The sequence below is a fragment of the Oncorhynchus mykiss genome, chromosome 3 (assembly GCF_013265735.2).
Source record: "Oncorhynchus mykiss isolate Arlee chromosome 3, USDA_OmykA_1.1, whole genome shotgun sequence".
Taxonomy (NCBI): domain Eukaryota; kingdom Metazoa; phylum Chordata; class Actinopteri; order Salmoniformes; family Salmonidae; genus Oncorhynchus; species Oncorhynchus mykiss.
Window position 1 is genome coordinate 59,911,684 of NC_048567.1, and position 21,528 is coordinate 59,933,211.

General features: G+C 42.7%; 1 protein-coding gene across 1 annotated transcript in view; it reads left to right on the forward strand.

The window, feature by feature from the left end:
* The window catches only part of erbb4b (erb-b2 receptor tyrosine kinase 4b), a 181,736-nt gene that overhangs the window by 41,125 nt on the left and 119,083 nt on the right, over positions 1-21,528 (forward strand). The window contains exons 2-8 of the mRNA XM_036974796.1: positions 3,247-3,378; positions 8,821-8,886; positions 12,563-12,681; positions 14,516-14,657; positions 17,026-17,139; positions 17,684-17,810; positions 21,334-21,407. Coding sequence (XP_036830691.1) covers positions 3,247-3,378; positions 8,821-8,886; positions 12,563-12,681; positions 14,516-14,657; positions 17,026-17,139; positions 17,684-17,810; positions 21,334-21,407 — 774 coding nt within the window. The remainder of the gene's footprint in view (positions 1-3,246; positions 3,379-8,820; positions 8,887-12,562; positions 12,682-14,515; positions 14,658-17,025; positions 17,140-17,683; positions 17,811-21,333; positions 21,408-21,528) is intronic.

A 21,528-nucleotide genomic window follows, 5' to 3' on the forward strand; every position in this document is an offset into this window, starting at 1 on the left:
CCTCTCCGCTACAGTTCCGCCCGCTCTGACTCTGGTCCCTGTGTCCAGTCCCACGTCTCGTCATCCTGCTACTCTGTGCTGGATTCCCCTCTGGACCTGCTTACCCTGTCCCAACCCCTCTCGCTCCATCCTCAGCCTCCACACCTGGTTTCCTGAAACCCATCTGAGCTTCCCCTGGCCAGTACTCCATCTTCTCCCTGTGTTTCAATAAATACCTTGGTTACTTCATCCCAGTCTCCTCGTCTGAGTCTGCGCTTGGGTTCCCCAGTTCCACTCCGCGTAACAAATTCAGCTGTGGAAATGTACTTTATTTTAATCGTTTTTTTTAATGGTCTCACAATAATCCGTTTTTTGAGGGTGTTAATGTTGTGACAACAATTTGATACTGGTGGTGTTCTAACCAAGCTTTTACCTCACTGGTTCTTTTTGTTTTGAGCCACTTGCTCCTATCTGTCGTACTTCACTCACATGTGTACCGCATGTTTAAAAATGAGTGAGTCAGTGAGAACAGTTGGCGCACACAGAGAGGGTCAACAACGAGCTAACGCGCATACGCACGCACACACCACATCACCTCTCCTCTGGTCCATAAAAACCCATTCGGGGTCAGGGAAGTCATGCTGAGGTTTTGTGTTTGGTGGTCTTTGTTTGTCCTCCTTGCCTGGAGCAGCAGCGGCAGCTCCCTGCTCCCTCTGTGCTGTGAGTGCCACACATGCCCTAGCGGAATCGTACACACACACCAACATTGGCACACAGAAACCCTAGCGCAACGTCCCTCCTCCCATCCCTCCCATAGCGTGGCTGAGAATTAATTTCCGTGTTGAGCGACAGGTTCCTTCCCTCCCGTAGAGAGAAGCAGAAAACATATTAACACCACGTCCAATCATCTGTGGAGTACGCTTTAATCAGGCTGCTACCGGACGGCTAGGTCACACACACACACTGTTACAGCGCATCCGCCAGCCAGCCAACCCCGTAATGGTTATGAATATGTCTAATCTGTTTCAGCCGTACGCCGCTAATCTGCTTGTGGAAAATATAGAGAGCCACACGCACACATTTGTTGAGAGAGAGAAAGACAGCTCTGTAAATAATGTAAATCTTCTAACACATTTTTTTCTGTGTTTTATTCGGCAGGAGTCTGGATTATGTCTGACAAGGACTCTCATTGAGAATAGTCTGGATTAGGTCTGACAAGGACTCTCTCTGAGGGTAGTCTGGATTAGGTCTGACAAGGACTCTCATTGAGGATAGTCTGGATTATGTCTGACAAGGACTCTCACTGAGAATAGTCTGGATTATGTCTGACAAGGACTCTCATTGAGGATAGTCTGGATTATTTCTGACAAGGACTCTCTCTGAGAATAGTCTGGATTAGGTCTGACAAGGACTCTCTCTGAGAATAGTCTGGATTATGTCTGACAAGGACTCTCATTGAGGATAGTCTGGATTATGTCTGACAAGGACTCTCACTGAGAATAGTCTGGATTAGGTCTGACAAGGACTCTCATTGAGGATAGTCTGGATTATTTCTGACAAGGACTCTCTCTGAGAATAGTCTGGATTAGGTCTGACAAGGACTCTCTCTGAGGATAGTCTGGATTAGGTCTGACAAGGACTCTCATTGAGGATAGTCTGGATTATGTCTGACAAGGACTCTCTCTGAGGATAGTCTGGATTAGGTTTGACAAGGACTCTCAATGAGGATAGTCTGGATTATGTCTGACAAGGACTCTCTCTGAGGATAGTCTGGATTAGGTCTGACAAGGACTCTCATTGAGGATAGTCTGGATTAGGTCTGACAAGGACTCTCACTGAGGATAGTCTGGATTAGGTCTGACAAGGACTCTCATTGAGGATAGTCTGGATTAGGTCTGACAAAGACTCTCACTGAGGATAGTCTGGATTAGGTCTGACAAGGACTCTCATTGAGAATAGTCTGGATTAGGTCTGACAAGGACTCTCATTGAGGATAGTCTGGATTAGGTCTGACAAGGACTCTCACTGAGGATAGTCTGGATTATGTCTGACAAGGACTCTCATTGAGGATAGTCTGGATTAGGTCTGACAAGGACTCTCATTGAGGATAGTCTGGATTAGGTCTGACAAGGACTCTCACTGAGAATAGTCTGGATGAGGTCTGGAAAGGACTCTCTGAGGATAGGTGTCATTACAGACCCTGGTTTGATTCCAGGCTGTATCAATACCGGTCGTTATTGGGAGTCCCATAGGGCGGTGCACAATTGGCCCAGCGTCGTCCGTGTTAGGGTTTGGCCGGGGTAGGCCGTCATTGTAAATAAGAATTTGTTCTTAACTGACTTGCCTAGTTAAATAATGGTAAAAAATATATATAAAATTATCTCTGAGAATTCCCGAGATGAGAATAGTGCACTGAGGGATGGAGGTTAGTGAGGGTGAAGAGAGGGGGTTGGTCGGATCTCCCCCAGCCCCAGTAAACTCTCTGATCCGAGGTTGACAATATAATCCATATTAGAAGACTGGGATTGCATCACAAATTGAACCCTATTCCCTATGTAGTGCCCAGGGCCCTGGTCAAAAGTAGTGCACTATATAGGGAATAGGGTGCCATTTTGGATATCTCATCCTCTCCTCCCTCCCATGATGAAATATGAAATTACAAACGTGTTAGTGTTGTCTTTGGGTTTAAATATAGGCTGGATGGATTTGGTATCGTGGGGGGGATAACGTAATTATTTCCTGTGTTTGTGTGTGTGTGTGTGAGCATATGTGCGTGCGTGCATATATGTGTTTGTGCATGTTTGTGTGTGTCTGCTGGAATGAGTCTCCAAACTATGGAGGAGGAGAGAGGAAAAACAACAACGAAACTAGATGACGGTTAATAACACCAATAAGACAAGGTCTGTCTGGCCGAAAGCCACATCTATCATGTCTGTCTGGCCGAAAGCCACATCTATCATGTCTGTCTGGCTGATAGAGTGGTGTTGTAGTCAGGGCTGAGGACTCCTTTAGCTGTTCCTCTAGGCAAGATTCTGTACTTTCTTTGTGTCTAAACAGCTTTGTGATTTCACACTTTATTTATATTTATAGATGACAAACCAGTTTGTTATTACGGCACATGAACGCTAACATGTTCAAAATGGCATTACTGCAACAACAACAAAAATACACCCAGCTTTCTGAAACAGGTCGCATATGTGTGTGTGTGTGTGTGTGTGTCAGTACTTTGTCCCGATGTGTTTCTCTGTGTTTTCTCCTATCCTACAGAGATCCTACAGGGTGGTGTCTATGTCGACCAGAATAAGTTCCTGTGCCACGCAGACACCATCCACTGGCAAGACATCGTCAAGAACGCCCGCGTCAGCCCTCTGGTTGTGCCAACCAATAGCAGTGTTACATGTGAGTAGCTCACCAATGGAAAACGTAGACTCATTTTCTTAACACTTTTATATGTAGCCTGGATGTCTTTTACAAGAATAAGAAGAGCCAGACTATGACCACCAATATCATAGTAACTCACCAACAAAAGAGGAAATGTCTATCCATCCAGCCACGTTCTCATACACAAATAAATTATTTCACCAATTTACCTTTATAGCTTTCACGACAATGGAGAGAGACAAACTATGCTATAAACACATGGTGACAGACGCATATAGGACAAGGCTGCCATGAACAGAATTAAGATCATAATATCTCAACATGTCACATCTAAGGGCCTACAAAATATACCTTGCTCAACTGTGACCCTAATGAAATGACATCACAGATGTACCATATTAACCGAGAAGTGGCTACACAAGAAGTGTCAACAGCCAGAAAAGCAATCACTTATTATACGTCCCAAATGGAAACTTGTTCCTATACACTGTAGTGCCCTACTATTGACCAGAGCTCTATGGGAAGTAGTACACTATAAAGGTGATAGGGTGCCATTCGGGATACACTTAGTAACCTGAATCCGTAAAACAACAGTTCCAAGAAATGCATAATCTCTCAGTAATGCCTTTCTGTAATCAAAGAGAAGACAAGTGAACAGAATTATTATTATTTATTTTTTTAATGGCACAAACATACCATCGGCCTAATCTGACGAAGGGAGTCGGGGTGGGGAGTAGCAGTGGGGGGGTTTATGTCGCCTTATGTTATTGCTCTTCTGACCTGATTTTCTCTCATTGTCCCACGAGTCTGTTTGTAACCCTTGCTCTATAGTTTCCTCATGTTTTATGGAGTGGTTGGGTCATTGGTTGGTGATATATCTGTTGCTTTTGGTTTATTCTTTATTTATTGTATGTTTTTATTTGTTATTAATGACTAGCTGTCCTAGAACAACCTCTGGATCTGCCAACCTTCAAACACCAGCTCACAGCATTGATGATATGTCAGCATCACCCATTTATATTGCATTCTCTTCATTGGTCTCACTCAATACTTTTGATAATCTGATTTACGCACGCACGCACGCACGTACACACACACACACACACACACACATACAAACAGTGCAGACACTACACATCCTTACTAAAGATCAAAGGGGGTCTGGAAACTTGTAATCCATCTTTAGACTATAATCTCCTCTATTCTTGGGGCAACTCCAGGTTTTTTTTCTGTTTTTATTGGCTCTTCAAAACAACAAAGGAATTTGAAATCGACTCCCTATCAATCCATGTATAAGCCTCTCTAGCTCTCATAGCCAAACACATAACACAGAAAGTTGTAAAGTCATTTCGTTTCGACATTTTAACCTTCAGTAGTGAAACATTATGATGCGGAGAGAAAGAGTGTGATAGTTGTACTGAAGGTCAAGGGGAATTAGAATGTAGATAGTAAGACCTTGAACACTAAAGCCTGGTTATGACATCATATACAACTCTGTATGGGCTCAGGTATACATATATGTTACAGATAGACATGTCTTTATCTCCAGCTCCCCAGCTTACCCCATTACCATGTCTCCTCTCCTGATCAGCTTCTACTGACTGGTGTTTTTATGCTAACCTGGAACGACAGCAAAGAGGGAGGGAAAGAGTGAGAGAGAGGGAGGTGTAGCAGAAGAGGCTTTCATGGTTGAGTTTGTTGCCCAGAGAGGAGAAACCTGATCAAAAGACAGTGAAGTGGTTCATATTACTGATAGATATGACTTATTTTACAATATTACTGACTTATTTTACAATATTACTGACTTATTTTACAATATTACTGATAGATATGACTTATTTTACAATATTACTGACATATTTTCAATATTACTGATAGATATGACTTATTTTACAATATTACTGACTTATTTTACAATATTACTGATAGATATGACTTATTTTACAATATTACTGACTTATTTTACAATATTACTGATAGATATGACTTATTTTACAATATTACTGACTTATTTTACAATATTACTGACTTATTTTACAATATTACTGATAGATAAGACTTATTTTACAAACTTACTGACTTATTTGACAATATTACTGACTTATTTTACAATATTACTGATAGATATGACTTATTTTACAATATTACTGACTTATTTTACAATATTACTGATTTATTTGACAATATTACTGATAGATATGACTTATTTTACAATATTACTGACTTATTTTACAATATTACTGATAGATATGACTTATTTGACAATATTACTGACTTATTTTACAATATTACTGATATATATGACTTATTTTACAAACTTACTGACTTATTTTACAATATTGCTGATAGATATGACTTATTTTACAATATTACTGACTTATTTTACAATATTACTGATAGATATGACTTATTTTACAATATTACTGACTTATTTTACAATATTACTGACTTATTTTACAATATTACTGATAGATATGACTTATTTTACAATATTACTGATAGATATGACTTATTTTACAATATTACTGATAGATATGACTTATTTTACAATATTACTGACTTATTTTACAATATTACTGATAGATATGACTTATTTTACAATATTACTGATAGATATGACTTATTTACAATATTACTGATAGATATATAAAAAAAAAAATGTATATAGCCCTTTGTACATCAGCTGATATCTCAAAGTGCTGTACAGAAACCCAGCCCAAAACCCCAAACAGCAAGCAATGCAGGTGTAGAAGCACGGTGGCTTAGAAAAACTCCCTAGAAAGGCCAAAACCTAGGAAGAAACCTAGAGAGGAACCAGGCTATGTGTGGTGGCCAGTCCTCTTCTGGCTGTGCCGGGTGGAGATTATAACAGAACATGGCCAAGATGTTCAAATGGTCATAAATGACCAGCATGGTCAAATAATAATAATCACAGACAGAACAGTTGAAACTGGAGCAGCAGCACGGCCAGGTGGACTGGAGACAGCAAGGAGTCATCATGTCAGGTAGTCCTGAGGCATGGTCCTAGGGCTCAGGTCCTCCGAGAGAGAGAAAGAGAGAAAGAGAGAATTAGAGAGAGCATACTTAAATTCACACAGGACACAGGATAGGACAGGAGAAGTACTCCAGATATAACAAACTGACCCTAGCCCCCGACACATAAACTACTGCAGCATAAATACTGGAGGCTGAGACAGGAGGGGTCAGGAGACACTGTGGCCCCATCCGATGACACCCCCGGACAGGGCCAAACAGGAAGGATATAACCCCACCCACTTTGCCAAAGCACAGCCCCCACACCACTAGAGGGATATCTTCAACCACCAACTTACCATCCTGAGACAAGGCCGAGTATAGCCCACAAAGATCTCCGCCACAGCACAACCCAAGGGGGGGCACCAACCCAGACAGGAAGATCACATCAGTGACTCAACCCACTCAAGTGACGCACCCCTCCTAGGGACGGTATGAAAGAGCCCTAGTAAGCCAGTGACCCTGTAATAGGGTTAGAGGCAAAGAATCCCAGTGGAAAGAAGGGAACCGGCCAGGCAGAGACAGCATAGCCGGTTCGTTGCTCCAGAGCCTTTCTGTTCACCTTCACACTGGGCCAGACTACACTCAATCATATGACCCACTGAAGAGATGAGTCTTCAGTAAAGACTTAAATGTTGAGACTGAGTTTGTGTCTCTCACATGGGTAGGCAGACCATTCCATAAAAATGGAGCTCTATAGGAGAAAGCCCTGCCTCCAGCTGTTTGCTTAGAAATTCTAGGGACAATTAGGAGGCCTGCGTCTTGTGACCGTAGCGTATGTGTAGGTATGTACGGCAGGACCAAATCAGAGAGATAGGTAGGAGCAAGCCCATGTAATGCTTTGTAGATTAGCAGTAAAACCTTGAAATCAGCCCTTGCCTTGACAGGAAGCCAGTGTAGGGAGGCTAGCACTGGAGTAATATGATACATTTTTTTGGTTCTAGTCAGGATTCTAGCAGCCGTATTTAGCACTAACTGAAGTTTATTTAGTGCTTTATCCGGGTAGCCGGAAAGTAGAGCATTGCAGTAGTCTAACCTAGAAGTAACAAAGCATGGATTAATTTTTCTGCATAATTTTTGGACAGAAAGTTTCAGATTTTTGCAATGTTACATAGATGGAAAAAAGCTGTCCTTGAAACAGTCTTGATATGTTCTTCAAAAGAGAGATCAGGGTCCAGAGTAACGCCGAGGTCCTTCACAGTTTTATTTGAGACGACTGTACAACATTAAGATTGATTGTCAGATTCAACAGAAGATCTCTTTGTTTCTTGGGACCTAGAACAAGCATCTCTGTTTTGTCCGAGTTTAAAAGTAGATATGACTTATTTACAATATTACTGACTTATTTACAATATTACTGATAGATATGACTTAATTTACAATATTACTGATAGATATGACTTATTTACAATATTCCTGATAGATATTACTTATTTACAATATTACTGACTTATTTACAATATTACTGATAGATATGACTTATTTTACAATATTACTGATAGATATGACTTATTTACAATATTCCTGATAGATATGACTTATTTACAATATTACTGATAGATATGACTTATTTACAATATTACTGATAGATATGACTTATTTTACAATATTACTGATAGATATGGCTTATTTTACAATATTACTGATAGATATGACTTATTTACAATATTACTGATAGATATGACTTATTTACAATATTACTGATAGATATGACTTATTTTACAATATTACTGACTTATTGTACAGCATGTGTTACAATTCATATTTAGTGAGTGAGAGTGCGAGTGAGTGATTGAGTGAGGGAGGGAGATATGGAGAGAAGGGTAGCAAATGGCAGTTGATGGAGTCCAAGCGAGTACCAGCCCACTGGGCACACACTGGTTGAATCAATGTTGTTTCCTCGTCATTTCAATGAGATTATGTTGAACCAATGATGAATAGACGTTGAATTGACGTCTGTGCCCAGTGGGAGGGATGGATGGATGAAAAGAGGGAGGGATGAAGAGAGGGAGAGAGGAAGGGAGCTAGAGATGTCAGAGAGAGCGTCAGTCTTAACTATAATTGCTCTTAACTGAAGTGGAACAGAGACAGAGGACGCCATTCAGCACTCATCCAGCCTCACTCTGCAATTACCAAGCAGTCAATTAAGCCCTCCAAAACACAGCTAGCACTAATATAGCAGCAGAGTTTCTAGCTAGTAGCTGTTGTCGCTGACTCTCTCCCCTACAGCAGTCATTAATAAGACAACTCTAGTACAGTGCATTAAGGACACAAAACAGTAGAGTTGAACAGTGTCACTGTTGAAATCATCATAGCCTTAAGCATGCCAGTGCTTAAAAGAGGAGCTAGTAAGATGGGTGGTTTGATCATAATATCTCTGCTATGGAAAGTATTTGACTGGATAATTTACCCCCATGTCGTCCACAGGTCAGAAGTGTCACGTCTCCTGTAATGGTCGCTGCTGGGGCCCAAAGGAGGACCAGTGTCAGACCTGTGAGTACCTACCTCCCTGCAGTCTCTCTCTCTCTCTCTTTTTCTCTCTCACTCTCTCATTCGTTCGCTTTCTTTCTCCCCTGCCTCTCACCCACGACACGCAGACAGGCAGCACAGGAGTGCACTTTAACACTGCCAGCATAATTGGCTATGGCCCTGTAGCCCTCCCACAGACTCTTCTATTCTCTCTCTCTCTCGCTCTCTTTTTTTCCCTCTCTCTCGCTCTCTCTCACTCTCCTCTCCTCTCCCTCTCTCTCTATCTTCTTTTCCCCATCGTCTCCTCCTCCGGCTCATGCCCCATCTCGCCCTCCTCCACAATGCCAGATTTTAAATTCTTGCCTCCTCAGGCTTAAACAACTGTGATTTCCCCTGCTACCCACTCCAATGACTGCCCTGCGTTAAGTCAAACTGTTAAACAACACACCGTCTGTTGCCTCACCTGTGAACCAGTCTGAAGATAGCTGTGGTGTGTGAGAAGTAACCTGGGTTGGCACATAGGACTGACCATCACAAACGCTCACGCACACGCACGCATGTGCGCACATGCACACACACACACACACACACACACACACACACACACACACACACACACACACTACCACTCAGCGGCACTCAGCCCAGAGGGGTGTCTCTCTCTGTCTGCGGGAGGGCGGTACCACATGGGGCTAATAACAGCACAGCGTTTAGCTTCTTAGATGTACTGCTAGTATTCTTAGATATACAGTACTGCTAGTATATTATGTCTGATATATTACTACGCCTTAGTCTCCTGCTGTGACGGGATGTGTGTTATGTACCCTCTCCATACCTTCGTGGACAAGCACATGTTTAAGAAGATAGGGCTTGACACACACACAGTCCCTTTCTAACAGGAGAAGGTGTGCTGTAACAGTCCTGTAGTAAACACCATTAGGGTTGAGTTGAGGAAGAAGTCAAACTGCCTATAAGTTCCCTCTTCTGTCTCTAATTAATCACTCTCATGTCCTGTCTGAGTACTTCTGCCTCAGCCTGTCTGTCTGTCTGTCTGTCTGTCTATCCCAGGCCCCCATGTGCTTCTGTCACTGTACTGTACATGTCTTTAATTTCTCTCCATCTGTGTTATTCTCTCTTTTTACCCAGATTGTTCCATGTATTTCCCATATTCTCTTTACTGTATTTCTTCTCTCATTTTACGCTCTCTTTCATCACACTCATTATCTCTCTCTCTCTCTCTCTCTCTCTCTCTCTCTCTCTCTCCGACTCTCTCTCTCTCTCTGACTCTCTCTCTCTCTCTCTCTCTCTCTCTCTCTCTCTCTCTCCCTCTCTCTCCCTCTCTCTCCCTCTCTCTCTCTCTCTCTCTCTCTCTCTCTCTCTCTCTCTCTCTCTCTCGCTGTCTCCCTCTCTCTCTCTCCCTCTCTCTCTCTCCCTCCATCTCTCTCTCTCTCTCTCTCTCTCTCTCCCTCTCTCTCTCTCTCTCTCTGTCTAATATTGTCACTTGTGTTCCCTGGCGTGCTGTCTGTGTGCTCTGCAGCTTGATCTCATTAAGATAATCAGTATGAACTCCTTCACCCAGTGACTAGTTAACAGCACGTCATCTCTCCTCACAAGATAACACTGCGTGTTTGCTCTCTTTTTGCCCTGAATCCCTCCATCATATTTTCGCATAATATGTATGTGGGGGACTACATCCCTCTATCTCCATCCCTCCATCCCTCCCTTCTATCCATCTTCTTCCATCTTTCCATCTACCCATGCATGCCTCTTCCTCCATCTCTCCATCCCTCTTCATCTCACTCCATCCCCCTCCTTCTCACTCCATCCCTCTTCTCTCCCTCTATCCTTCTCCTTCTTTCCCGTTGATAGGGCTGGAGCATACTATGGCGCTGTGTGAGAAACTGCTAGACAAAGGACTCTCAGTATAACACTCTCACGTCAAGTACTGAATACAGAACTCCCTCATCAATATCAACCGCTGGCTGGCTGTATTATCTCCTGACATGCAGGTGCCTAAACAGGCTCCCTGGTCTACAGAACAGCCAGACACACACGCACACACACGCACACTCTCTCCCCCGACTCCACCGAGCCTACGACTGAGCCCCTCCAGAAACATGGGCCTCTGCTGCTCTATAAAAACAGACAGCTAGGCAGCGTTGATATAAGATTCAGCGCTGTGACGGATGCCCCTGTCAGCAGCCTGTTCAAATTGAAGATATTCAGCATACTTTATGAGATTGATGACTTTTTATTTGTGGTGGCTGCCTGGTGTTTTTAAGTGGATAGTATTTTTAAGGCAAATAGATCAATGGCTGTGTGACGTGTGAGCGTGCTTTCGTTCGTCAATGTGCATGTGTGGCGCCTCCTGATGAGGTCATTTGTTAAACAAAATGTATTTTTGTTAAGTAGGCCATTTCATTGCACTAACGGTGGCGAGAGGCGCATGGCAGGCGTAATGGACTGCATTGATGATACGTTAGTGAGGTGAGGAGAGGAGGACAAGGGGGAGAGGAAGGGGAGGGGTTGAGTGAGAAGAGCAGTAGAGGACGGCAGGAGGAGGATGTGCCGGGGAGGAGGGAAAAGAGGTGAGGAATGTGGGCAGACCAGACGGGCCAGTCTCACTGTGACAAGGTATCACCATCACCACCAACCCAAAGGGTCAGCACATCAAAGTGCTGTGCTCTACTCAGCAAGACATATTCCACAAGCATTTGCGCAATTAAACAAATGGATAAATTGACAACGTCATATAGCTACATATAAAGGCAAGTGTTGATTATTGCGCAAGCACACACCCATGCATGCTCACCAACATTCATACACACACACACACACACACACACACACACACACACACACACACACACACACACACACACACTGGAAGGTAAACCTCAGCTCGGGCATCAACACGGCCTCTGAGGAAGAAATGCTTATCTGTTAAACGTCACCCTGTATTCAGCTGTAGCTGTCAACTTGTGAGGCGGGTGGTGAGGCAGAGGCATACGACACACACACACACACACACACACACACACACACACACACACACACACACACACACACACACACACACACACACACACACACACACACAGACAGGCGTACCCATCAGTCCATCAGCAACCCATCAAGCCCATATGGCTGGACATCAACAGGACTGGTGAATGGAGTTGGAGGAGAATGAGAACAGGGTTGGCGGTGGAAGCAGCACATTCAGGAGAAATAGCTGATAGCCGTTTCAATCACACTGTCAATGTCAGACAGGAAACATAGAAATTCAGCTCCATACAGCACCACAGACTGGCAGACTGTCATATGAACATCAGTCTAACAGCAGGGTATCTCTCCAAAATACTCTTTACTCAGCTAAACTCCATATTGCCTTAGCTGAAGTCTATCGGTCTGTTTCCTGGACACAGAGGAAGCCTTGTCATATGGACTGAAATGCATGTTCAATGGTGATTCCCCATTGAGAATGCATTTTTCGACCAGGCATGGGATTAATAAACAATATGTGTGACTTCATTCTGCAGGAAAACAGTCAACATGATAGATTTAACTTTAGGGAGGCTATGTTTTCCACAAGCACTATGTTTCCTTGTTTCCTTGTTTGGATTCTAGTCAAAGTAATGCTTCTGTGATGGGAACCTGTTATATCTTGTTCTGATGCTCTTTCCCTTTTGTCTTTCTCCAGTGACTAAAACAGTGTGTGCTGAGCAGTGTGATGGTCGCTGTTTCGGACCCTGGGTCAGTAACTGCTGCCATCGCGAGTGTGCAGGAGGATGCTCCGGACCCAAGGATACGGACTGCTTCGTATGTACACACACACACTTACACGCAGGAGCATGCACACACACACTCACCCACCTGCGTGTGGACACAGACATGCATGCTCGCGCACACACACACACACACACACACACATATACATACACTTTATAAAGCTTATCGTCACAAAAGAGAAAGCTCTCCTTTCAATCACCTGTTGCCATGGTGAACAGTCTCAAACTGTCCAAGACAGAGTTTGTGATTATAGACCAGCAAGTCTATTTCTTCCTGTTCTCTTTTTGTTCTCTTCTTTAGTACATCAGAGCTTTTATCTTATCTGTGACCTTTTGTGTGAATGTGAGGCTATTTCCATTAGAGGCTATTCATACTTCCATAGAGAAGTTGCTCCTGACACAGAATCTCCCTGTTTAAACTGTCTACTTCCCAAAGGCACCGTATTCCCTCTGTGCTGCAATCCTTTTGATCAGGACCCATAGGGCTCTAGCCAAAAGTAGTTCACTACATATGGAATAGGGTGCCATTTGGGACACACCCATCGTTCTTTGTGGGAAAGATAGATAACGTTCAAATCAAATTTTCTCCCACAATGCCTTGTGCTGTGCCCACCTCCCTTTCTTTATTACTCTCTCTCTCTAATGAATGTGCAAAACTGTCATCAAGGTAAAGGGTGGCTATTTGAAGAATCTCAAATGTGAAATATGATTTGATTTGTTTAAACACTTTATTGGTTACCACATGATTCCATATGTGCTATTTCATAGTTTTGTTGTCTTCATTATTATTCTACAATGTAGAAACTAGGAAATAGAAAGAAAAACCCTTGAATGAGCAGGTGTTCTAAAACTTTTGACCGGTAGTCTACATTTTTTCTCTCTCTCTTTTCTCTCTGTCACGCCCTGACCATAGTTTGCTTTGTATGTTTATATGTTTTGTTAGGTCAGGGTGTGATCTGAGTGGGCATTCTATGTTGTATGTCTAGTTTGTCTGTTTCTGTGTTTGGCCTGATATGGTTCTCAATCAGAGGCAAGTGTTAGTCATTGTCTCTGATTGGGAACCATATTTAGGTAGCCTTTGTGGGTGAATGTCTATGTTATGTGGCTTGTATGCACAGTGGTTCCTGTGTCAGTGTTTGTGCCACACGGGACTGTTTTGTTTATATTCACTTTGTTATTTTCTATTCTTTTGTGTTCAGTTTATACTATTAAAACATGGACACTTACCATGCTGCATTTTGGTCCGATCCCTGTTACTCCTCTTCAGACGAAGAGGAAATCAGCCGTTATACTCCCTCCCCTATCTTCTCTCTCGTTCTCTTTCTTTCTCCCTCTCTTTATCCATTTATCCTTTCTGGATCTAACTTATTTCCAGAGTTTGTGTTATATTTCATGATGTATTGGGCTCTCCTTTCTGTTTAATTAGATACTGGGAGTTCTAACTATTGATATTACTTTTTCAACACGGATTTGAATCAATGGTTTTCATGTTATTCACACCTGAGCTATCTTCAGAGTGGAAAAACACTCTGGGGTTGCATTCCAAATGGCACCCTATCCCCTATATAGTTATGTCTTTAACCAAAGCCCTATCAAAGGTAGTGTGCTTCACAGGGAATAGGGTGCCATTTGTCACCCATTAAGTCTGTGTAGTGTTTAACAGTCTTTGTGTTTACAGCTACATACCAGTTACTTGATCATGTGCTTGCTTGGAGAGCATAGGGCTGCCAGTGACAAAAACAATCTTTAAGGACTGTTATTTAGCTGGAAACCACAATGTGCTAACTGTGTTTCCATGAGCACTCAGCACTAATATGTGTGTCTGTGTGTGTGCGCACACGTACTTGTGTGTGTTTCATCTACAGGCTTGCACCAACTTCAACGACAGCGGGGCGTGTGTGACCCAGTGCCCCCAGCCCCATGTATACAACCCCACCACCTTCCAGCTGGAAAGCAACCCCAGAGCCAAGTACACCTACGGAGCCTTCTGCGTCAAGAAGTGCCCACGTAAGGAATGACACACACACAACAACATACAGTACACATGCTTGTGAAATAACAGGACATAAAACATGTGTTTTACCAGTGGAAGCAAAATAACATAAATATTTTGATGATATTTGCAACACCACTGGCGTGGCCAAAGAGCTTTTTTTTCATGTCATCTGACCAAAGCACCAGTTCTAATCCAAGTGCCAATGCCTTTTAGCAAACTCCAGGCGTTTACATTTCATTGTTGTCTCATTACCATATTTTGCCATTAACGAACATACAATTATGTATTTTCTATTAGCAATTATCTATTTTAAATACATTTTCTTGGTCTTAGAGTCATTAAATATGCAGAGTACATTTGGGGGAGTTACTGATTTCAATACATGTAAAAAAGATCTATATAAAAAAATAGGAAAACTCAATGTTATGACTTGTTGGATGATATGAAAATAGTTCTATTTGGCCATGCACACCAATGCATGTCCAGAAAAGAATCCCATACCTCCAGTAAAATATGGTGGTGGATCTTTGATGTTATGGGGCTGTTTTTCTTCCACTGGTCCTGGGGCCCTTGTTAAGGTCAACAGCATCATGAACTTTACCCAGTACCAGTACATTTTTGACAAAAACACGGTTGCCTCTGCCAGGTGGGTGAAACTTGGCCACAAGACAATAACTCCAAGCACACATCACAATCCACAAAGAAATGGTTAATAGGCCACAAAATCAACATTTTGCAATGGCCATCTCAGTGTTTGGACTTGAAACCCATTGAAAGCCTGTGGTTTGAATTGAAGAGGGCAGTCCATAAACGCAGACAAAAGATACCAAGGATCTGGAGGGATTCTGTATGGAGAAATGGTCTAAGATCCTTTCCAATGTGTTCTCCAACTCATAAAACATTTAGAAAAAGGCTCAGTGCTGTTATCCTCGCAATGTGAGGTATTGATCGGTATTGAAAACTGGGGTGTCAATCATTTTGACCCCTACCTTTTTGAGAAAGAAATGTTTTACTTAACGAACAAAATGTCTTTCTCTGAGCAATTGTATAGTTTTTTTTGTTGCGTACAATATAGCTCAGTATTTGAATTGTTTATTTTCTACAGTAATTTTTGCTTTATCAAGGGTGTCAATAATTTCGGATCCCACTGTACAAACCAAATACCCTGAAGATAAACTGCTCTGTCATATTCTGAACATATAACACACACCGACATACAAACACTCTCCTTGCCATAAACACTTAACCGCCACAGATCAGAAGGACACCATTCAAACAGCCTAGGCCTTGAAACATCATCATTAGCTGAGCAGAGCTGGCTGGTCCTGCTCATGAACTACCAAGGGCCTCAGGATATTGATTAATTTCTCAACCCTCCTGTTTTTAAGTCTGAACTTTTTTTCCCAGAAGAACACAGAAAGAAACTTCCTTGGTCATCTCTACTTAGCACCCTCTTCACATCTCCCCTTCATCCTCCCTTTCCTTTAAAGAAGCCATTTCCTCGATTGATTTAAATAACCTGTCCTCTCCTCTCTCCGCTCGGTGCTGATTTAAATAGCCAGGATGAGTGGGTGTTTTGTACAGATTTCAAGACACTGTTGGGAGTTATTCTGGCTCACATGCCAGATACAACCCTACAAAGACAAAGATGATGGGGTTCTGGGAGGGAAGGGTAGCAGGCGGGGATGGGAGGGAGGGAGAGGAGAATGGGTGCAGAGTGAGGGAGAAGAAAAGTACATCATTAACACGTTATTTTTTAGCAATGGAGTCTTTTTGTGGTCTTTTGAAGTGGGGCGTGTGCCCGGCACTCTGCAAGGCACTGCACTAGGCGCTCTGATCTGTAACTCTGGCTTTCCACTTGGAGCTCTGCTAGCCTTTCTACCCTATTCCCTAATGCACTACTGTAGACCAGGCCACTATACCATGGTATTCTGGAGATGGCCTGCCACAAGGACCCATGCAATTTAGGTGTCCATCTCTAAACCTGAGGTTGCGAGCAAATCAATCATTTGATGTGTCTGTGTGTCCCTAAACTCTCCCTTCCTCAGTTCAGACTATCAGATATCATGCCAGCCAAAGCAGTAGAGAAAATACGGTCTCACCTGGAGAGAACAATAAGACAAGATAAAGAGGACAAGGAACGTGTTTAATCAGATGAGTCATCTTCAGTAGAACAGCAGCAGAGGAAACGTTTTACAACTGTTCACTGCCTTCAAGTCTCACAAGCATAAAGTAGACATTCATTTACAGTGTAGCTCCATGGCAGTCAGTCATACAGTTGTACTTGTCCCTTCATATATCAATACCTGAGTGTGAGAGTCTGTTATCATGCAAGTGATCTGACACATGCCGTGGTTAACTCTGTGTATGCTGTTCCAGATAACTTTGTGGTGGACCACAGCTCCTGTGTGAGGGCTTGTCCCAGCAACAAGATGGAAGTAGAAAATGACCGCATCAAGATGTGCATCGCCTGCACTGATATCTGTCCAAAAGGTACCCTAATCCTGCACTGATATCTGTCCAAAAGGTACCCTAATACTGCACTGATATCTGTCCAAAAGGTACCCTAATCCTGCACTGATATCTGTCCAAAAGGTACCCTAATCCTGCACTGTCCTGGGCCTTATCCCACTACCATTCACATCCAGTATATTCATCTGGTTGATTGGATGTATTTGGGGTTGTGCTGTGGTTGTGGTTGTGGTTGTGGTTGTGCTGTGGTTGTGGTTGTGCTGTGGTTGTGGTTGTGCTGTGGTTGTTGTTGTGCTGTGGCTGTGGTTGTGCTGTGGTTGTGCTGTGGTTGTGTTTGTGCTGTGGTTGTGCTGTGGTTGTGGTTGTGTATGACAATGGCTTACCCACTGCTCCAACCTCTACAACCTCTGTGTGTCTTTTGTGACTGTCTGATCCATGTGAGTGTACTGGATGCGTTTTGAAGTGGTTGGAATGAAGTAGAACACCTGTTTCCCTTGAACATCAGTGGACATTTTGAGCAAGTCATTTTTCTCCTTCTTCATCTTCATCTCCTTGTCTGTTTTAGCCTGTGATGGTATAGGTACAGCCAGTCTGCAGTCAGCCCAGACTGTGGACTCCAGCAACATAGACAAGTTCACCAACTGTACCAAGATCAATGGAAACCTGGTCTTCCTCATCACTGGCATTAAAGGGTGAGAGCAGAAAACACACACACACACACACACACACACACACACACGCCATACTGTATATACAAACATTGGCAGTGGAATGGCCTTACTGAAGAGCTCAGTGACTTTCAAAGGGACTTTCAACCTTTCCAACAAAACAGTTTGTCACATTTCTGCCCTGCTAGAGCTGCCCCGGTCAACTGTCACTGCTGTTACGTCTAGGGGCAACAATGGCTCAGCCGCGAAGTGGCAGGCCACACAAGATCACAAAATGGGACCGCCAAGTGCTGAAGCACGTAGTGCGTAAAAATAGTTTGTCCTTAGTTGCAATACTCACTATCAGATTCCAAACTGTTCTGGAAGCAACGTCAGCACAATAACTGTTTGTCGGGAGCTTCATGAAATTGGTTTCCATGGCCGAGCAGCCGCACCCAAGCCTAATATCACCATGCACAATGCCAAGTGTCGGCTGGATTCGTGTAAACCTCACCACCATTAGACTCTGGAGTGATGAATCATGCTTTACCATCTGACAGTCTGGCGGACTAATGTGGGTTTGGTGGATGCCAGGACAACCCAATGAAGAGTGCCTGTAAAACTGTTTTGGTGGAGGAGGAATAATGGTCTGGGGTTGCTTTTCATGATTCGGGCTAGGCCCTTTAGTTCCAGTGAAGGGAAATCTTAACGCTACAGCATACAATGACATTCTAGAAGATTCTGTGCTTACAACTTTGTGCCAACAGTTTGGGGAAGGCCCTTTCCTGTTTCAGCATGACAAAGCTCCCGTGCACAAAGCCAGGTCCATACAGAAATGTTTTGTCAATATTGGTGTGGAAGAACTTGACTGCCCTGCACAGAGCCCTGACTTCAACCTTATCGAACGCCTTTGTGATGAATTGGAACTCTGACTGTGAGACAGGCCTAATCGCGCAACATCTGTCCCCTCAGCAATGTTACAACATCTAGTAGAAAGCTTTCCCAGAAGAGTGGAGGCTGTTATAACAGGAAAGGTGGGACCAACTCCATAATAATGCCAATGATTTTAGAATGAGATGTTCGACAAGCAGGTGTCCACATACTTTTGGTAATGTAGCGTACCTTCTGTTTCTAAAAACACAACTCCCCCTCGAATCTGTGTTTCCTGTAATGATACAGAAGCCAAGGCCCTTGCGAAGTGATGGAAACAGCTACTTCTACAGTGCCATCAGAAGGTATTCACAACCCTTAACTTTGTACACATTTTGTTGTGTTACAGCCTGAATTAAAAATGTATTAAATGGAGATGTTGTTTCACTGGCCTAAACACAATAACCCATAATGTCAAAGTGGAATTATGTTTTTAGAACTTTTTACAATTTAATTAAAAATGAAAATCTGAAATGTATTGAATTAATAAGTATTCAACCCCTTTGTTATGGCAAGCCTAAATAAGTTCTGCTAAACAAGTCACATAATAAGTTTCATGGACTCACTCTTTGTGCAATTGAGTGTGATTTTTGAATGACTACCTGATTTGTGTAGCCCACACACAATTATCTGTAAGGCCGAGCAGTGAATTTCAAACACAGATACAACCACAAAGACCTGGGAGGTTTTCCAATGCATAGCAAAGGTGGGGACATATTGATATATGGGTAAAAAACAAACATTGAATATCTCTTTGAGCATGGTGAAGTTATTAATTACACTTTGGATGGTGTATCAATACACCCAGTCACTACAAATATACAGGGATCCTTCCGAACTCAGTTGCCGTAGAGGAAGGAAACCGCTCAGGGATTTCACCATGAGGCCAAAGGTGACATTAAGAGCTAAATGGCTGTGATAGAAGAAAACTGAGAATGGATCAACAACATTGTAGTTACTCCACAATACTAACCTAAATGACAGAGTGAAAAGAAGGAAGCCTGTACAGAATAAAAATACTCTAAAACATGCATCCTGTTTGCAGTAGGGGACTAAAGTAAAATTGCAATAAAAATTGCAAAGAAGTTAACTTCATGTCCTGATTTACATAGTGTTATGTTTGGGGAAAATCCAACATCAAATCCAACAACACATCACTGAGTACCACTCTTCATATTTGATGGCTGCATCATGTTATGGGTATGCTGTATCATGTTATGGGGAGTTTTTGTTTTGGATCAAAATAAACGGAATAGAACTCAGCACAGGCACAATCCTAGAGGAGAACCCTGTTGTCTGCTGTCCAACAGACACTGGGAGACAAATTCACCTTTCAGAAGGACAATAGTTACACTGGAGATTCTTACCAGGACGACAGTGAATGTTGGCCAAGTTTCAGTTTTGACTTAAATCAGTTTGAAATTCTATGGCAAGACCTGAAAATGTCTGTCTAGCAATGATCAACAACCAACTTGACAGAGCTTGAAGAATTTTAAAAAGAATAATGTGCTAATCCAGGTGTTTAAAGCTTTTAGAGACCCAGAAAGTAATTCCTGTCAAAGGTGATTCTAACATGTATTGACCCAGGGGTGTGAATACTTATGTAAATTAGATATTCTGTATTTTGTTTTCAATACATTTGCAAACATTTCTAAAAACATGTTTTCATTTTGTCCTTAAGGGGTTTAGCACTTTGTTCTATTGTGTGGGGAAAAAATCAATTTAATCCATTTTGAGTTCAGGCTGTAACAAAAAATGTGGAAAAAGTCAGGAGGTATGAATACTTTCTGAAGGCACCGTAGGTCTCAGAGTGGGTGATGTCAACGATGGACGTTACTGGCGCACATATAGCTATCCAGCTAGACATTCCACATTGGCTACATAAACACCAGTGTTTGTGGTCAGTTCCATTTCAATTCACTCAATTCAGGAAATAAACTGAAAGCTTATTTGCCAAAATTGACTGAATTGACATGGAACTGACCCCAACCCTGCTAACCAGGTAAATTGAGAGACTCCCTCAGGTACTTAGTAATAACAGCACATATAATGGCTTCGGTGCCTAAGAGTAAACAGTACCTTACTGGTATAGCACAGTGCATCGAGTGTTATGTCCTTGTTATGGGGGTCAGCATGTTCAATATTATTCCATCTGCAATCCAGGCTCATGTCAGCCATCTTAGCAGGCTGTTGCTAGTTGTGTACAATATACACAGTGGAAGAGTGGGTGTACCACGGTACAGTGACTGCAGTGCCTGAGACCATGAAACCCCTCCAGCTATTCCTCTAAACAGAGCCAGAGGAGCACAGTGGAGCACAGTGGAGTACTGAGGAGTACTGAGGAGCACAGTGGAGCACAGTGGAGCTCCCTGCAATACAGAATAAACACTTGTTATGTGTGTGACTTGACAGCTTTATGTTTATATTTGTCTCTCTTTCTCTCACTCTCTCACTCTCTCTCTTTCTCTCTCCCTTTCCACTCTCTCCATCTCCCATCCTGCTTCCTTTCTCTCTTCATCTCTCTCTTGCTTGCTCTCTCTCCTCTCTTCCTCTCTCTCTCCTCTCTTCCTCTCTCTTTCTTTCTTTCTTTCTTTTTCTCTCTCTCTCCCTCTCTCTCACCCCCCCCCCCCTCTCACAGGGATGTGTACCACAACATTGAGGCTCTGGATCCAGAGAAACTGAATGTGTTTCGGACTGTTAGGGAGATTACAGGTGAGAAACATAAAATTAAATTGAACACGTATTTTACCTTTATTTCTACAGGTAAGTCAATTGATAAGAACAAAGATCCAATGAACATTTCCGATACCATTCTTCTCTTCTCATGCTTGGT